Source organism: Limulus polyphemus, unplaced genomic scaffold (assembly GCF_000517525.1).
Source record: "Limulus polyphemus unplaced genomic scaffold, Limulus_polyphemus-2.1.2 Scaffold6517, whole genome shotgun sequence".
Lineage (NCBI taxonomy): Eukaryota > Metazoa > Arthropoda > Merostomata > Xiphosura > Limulidae > Limulus > Limulus polyphemus.
In genome coordinates this window covers 19,279-22,118 of record NW_013672127.1, presented here as the reverse complement: position 1 = coordinate 22,118, position 2,840 = coordinate 19,279, and the positions used below count along the sequence as shown (strand labels likewise).

General features: G+C 35.8%; 1 protein-coding gene across 2 annotated transcripts in view; it reads left to right on the top strand.

Moving 5' to 3' along the window:
• The first annotated feature begins 667 nt into the window (after positions 1-667).
• LOC106473810 (leucine-rich repeat extensin-like protein 2) overlaps positions 668-2,840 on the top strand; it is a 7,247-nt gene continuing 5,074 nt past the window's right edge. Inside the window, exons 1-3 of one of the 2 annotated variants that reach the window (XM_022402195.1) lie at positions 668-823; positions 1,101-1,158; positions 2,555-2,805. In XM_022402195.1, coding sequence (XP_022257903.1) covers positions 1,149-1,158; positions 2,555-2,805 — 261 coding nt within the window. In that variant the 5' untranslated portion in view covers positions 668-823; positions 1,101-1,148. The other variant, XM_022402197.1, reaches the window with a different exon arrangement.

Sequence of the window (2,840 nt, the reverse complement as noted above, 5' to 3'; positions counted from 1 at the left end):
TACTACTTCTTCTTGTTGTTAGTATATATATATATAGTATATATATATATTGTATATATATATATATATATATATATTGTATACTGCGTGTGCGTATATATATATATATATATGTCCCCCTGGTTTCTGGACGTACAACCCTAAAATCCTGAGTTCGATTCTTCGCGGTGATTGTATAGCTTTGCATAAAACGAACAGTAACAATAAGAACAGTTCGTACAAAAGCCATTTAGACTAGCTCTTTATAGCCCCTCCACTCAGTGGCTTAACGGTAAGTTTGAATGCTTATAAAGCTGAAAATTGGGCTTCGATACTCGTAGTAGGCACAGTACAGATAGCCCATCGTGTAGCTTTGCGCTTAACTACAAACAAAAGCCGTTTACATTTTTAAAAAATCGCGTTAATTTTGACCACGAAATTCTATCTGTTTTATTACGTATGTGAATAGAGCAGATACCATATATATTAGACGAAGTAATCTTGTTTTGATGTATCAACAGTATCGTAATGAGCGTTGTTACATCTTCTGATAGGCAACACAGCTGAATCACGCGCAAGCTGTCATTGTGTGCGGGTGCAATAGTTTCCTGACGTCAAATCACGTGAAGATAGCGTGAGCGTAATGTGTTTGATACAGTTCCCCCAAGTCACAACTGGACACTTCGTTTAACTAAAGTCACAGCCTAATGTTAGAAAAATTGTATAAGGGAGAGTATCAAGGGGAAGAAATAGAATACGCCGTATTTTTATCTAGTAACCACCACCTGTTACCACCTTTCAAATATCCAAAACTGACGAGTCGAAGACGGTGGAACTTTAAAAGGTGAGGCGAGGTATTTGTTTCCCTAACCAGTTATGTTGTTTGAAGACAAAATTGTTGTTATTATATTATAGATTATAATATTATTGTTTTTTGATTGAAATAGATAGGTATGTATCTACAATATAAAAGACTCAGTTGTATGCCAGAGTATTTTGTTCTAAAGTAGGGAAAAAATTAAACATATATTTTTTTTGTTATTTTTCAATTTGAAATGAACGTTCTGTAATATAGTTACGTCAAACTATTGATTAACATACGTTTTTAACTTTGTTTTCAGAACTGACCGAAGTTGTTTGATCCCGATTAGACCCAGAAGGATATAACTATGAGTTACAGTAAGTATACAGAAATATTTGTTACTTGTCAACGTTGAAACAATACGTTTACAGGCTTAAGTGTGTGTGTATTTTTGTGTATGAATACACACACACACACACAAATGTGCTAACAGCAGAACGTGTTGTATCTTTTACTTCATTACACGCACTATCAAAAGTTTTGCGTTGTGACATCTATTATTCTACTAAAGAAATGGCTCCCTTCAGCCGTGGGGGCGTTATAAAGTGACGGTCAATCCCACTATTCGTTGGTAAAAGAGTAACCCAAGTGTTGTTGGTGGGTGGTGATGACTAGCTGCGTTCCCTCTAGTCTTACACTGCTAAATTAAGGACGGCTAGCGCAGATAGCCCTCCTGTAGCTTTGCACGGAATTCAAAACAAACCAAATTAAAGTAATAACTGTTAAAAAAAAACTTCCTTTCTTACCACATTTCGTCTTATATCTAAACATGGATTATATCTTTTAGATCTGGACATTTCGTACCGTTAGATTTCTCCTAGTAAAATTATCTAAAGATTCCAGTCAATGGAGACATTTTGTTTGTTTGTTTGTCGTTAAGCCTAAAGCTACACAATGGACTATCTGTGCTGTGCTCACCACTGGTATCGAAACCCAGTTTTTAGCGCCTAGTAAAATTATCTAAAGATTCCAGTCAATGGAGACATTTTGTTTGTTTGTTTGTCGTTAAGCCTAAAGCTACACAATGGACTATCTGTGCTGTGCTCACCACTGGTATCGAAACCCAGTTTTTAGCGCCTAGTAAAATTATCTAAAGATTCCAGTCAATGGAGACATTTTGTTTGTTTGTTTGTCGTTAAGCCTAAAGCTACACAATGGACTATCTGTGCTGTGCTCACCACTGGTATCGAAACCCAGTTTTTAGCGCCTAGTAAAATTATCTAAAGATTCCAGTCAATGGAGACATTTTGTTTGTTTGTTTGTCGTTAAGCCTAAAGCTACACAATGGACTATCTGTGCTGTGCTCACCACTGGTATCGAAACCCAGTTTTTAGCGGTATAAGTCGTCAGGCTTACAGCTGAGACACTGGATAGAAAAAAGCTAAATGTAATCCTTTCTTGACTTGAAATCTCGTGTTTACAAACAAATTTATTTTATGTAAAATAACTACACAGATTGGACGAAAAGAGCTAAAATGATTACCAGATAATAATAATAATAAGTGGAAAATATAATTATAAAGAATTAAAATCCTGCTGTTTTAGTAAATTAGCTTATACATAATTGTACTATAGATTCTACTGGCTTTTATCTTCTTCAGTACGATTTTACCGTAAATTTATAAATAATTATCATATACCAAGATTAATAAAACTTATTTTGAAGTGTGTGGATATTTGTGTGTATACATGTGCATATTTATTGTTTTTTAGATTATCCAGGCGGCTATCCAACTGGAATAAACCCTCCCCCTCCTTATAATCCTGGTTATCCATCACCTTATACACAAGGTTATCCATATCCTATGCCACCACAGGCTTCTTCGACCATGTACGTCTCACCACCAGGTGGTAGCACTAGTGTGACCTATGTCACTCCAACTCCGCCACCACCGCCTCCAAATACTGTCGTAATTACCCAAAGACCCGTGCGGCCACAGAATACGGTTATTATACAGGAAGAGGTAATGTAGTAAGTTTAAATTGAATTAGCATATTG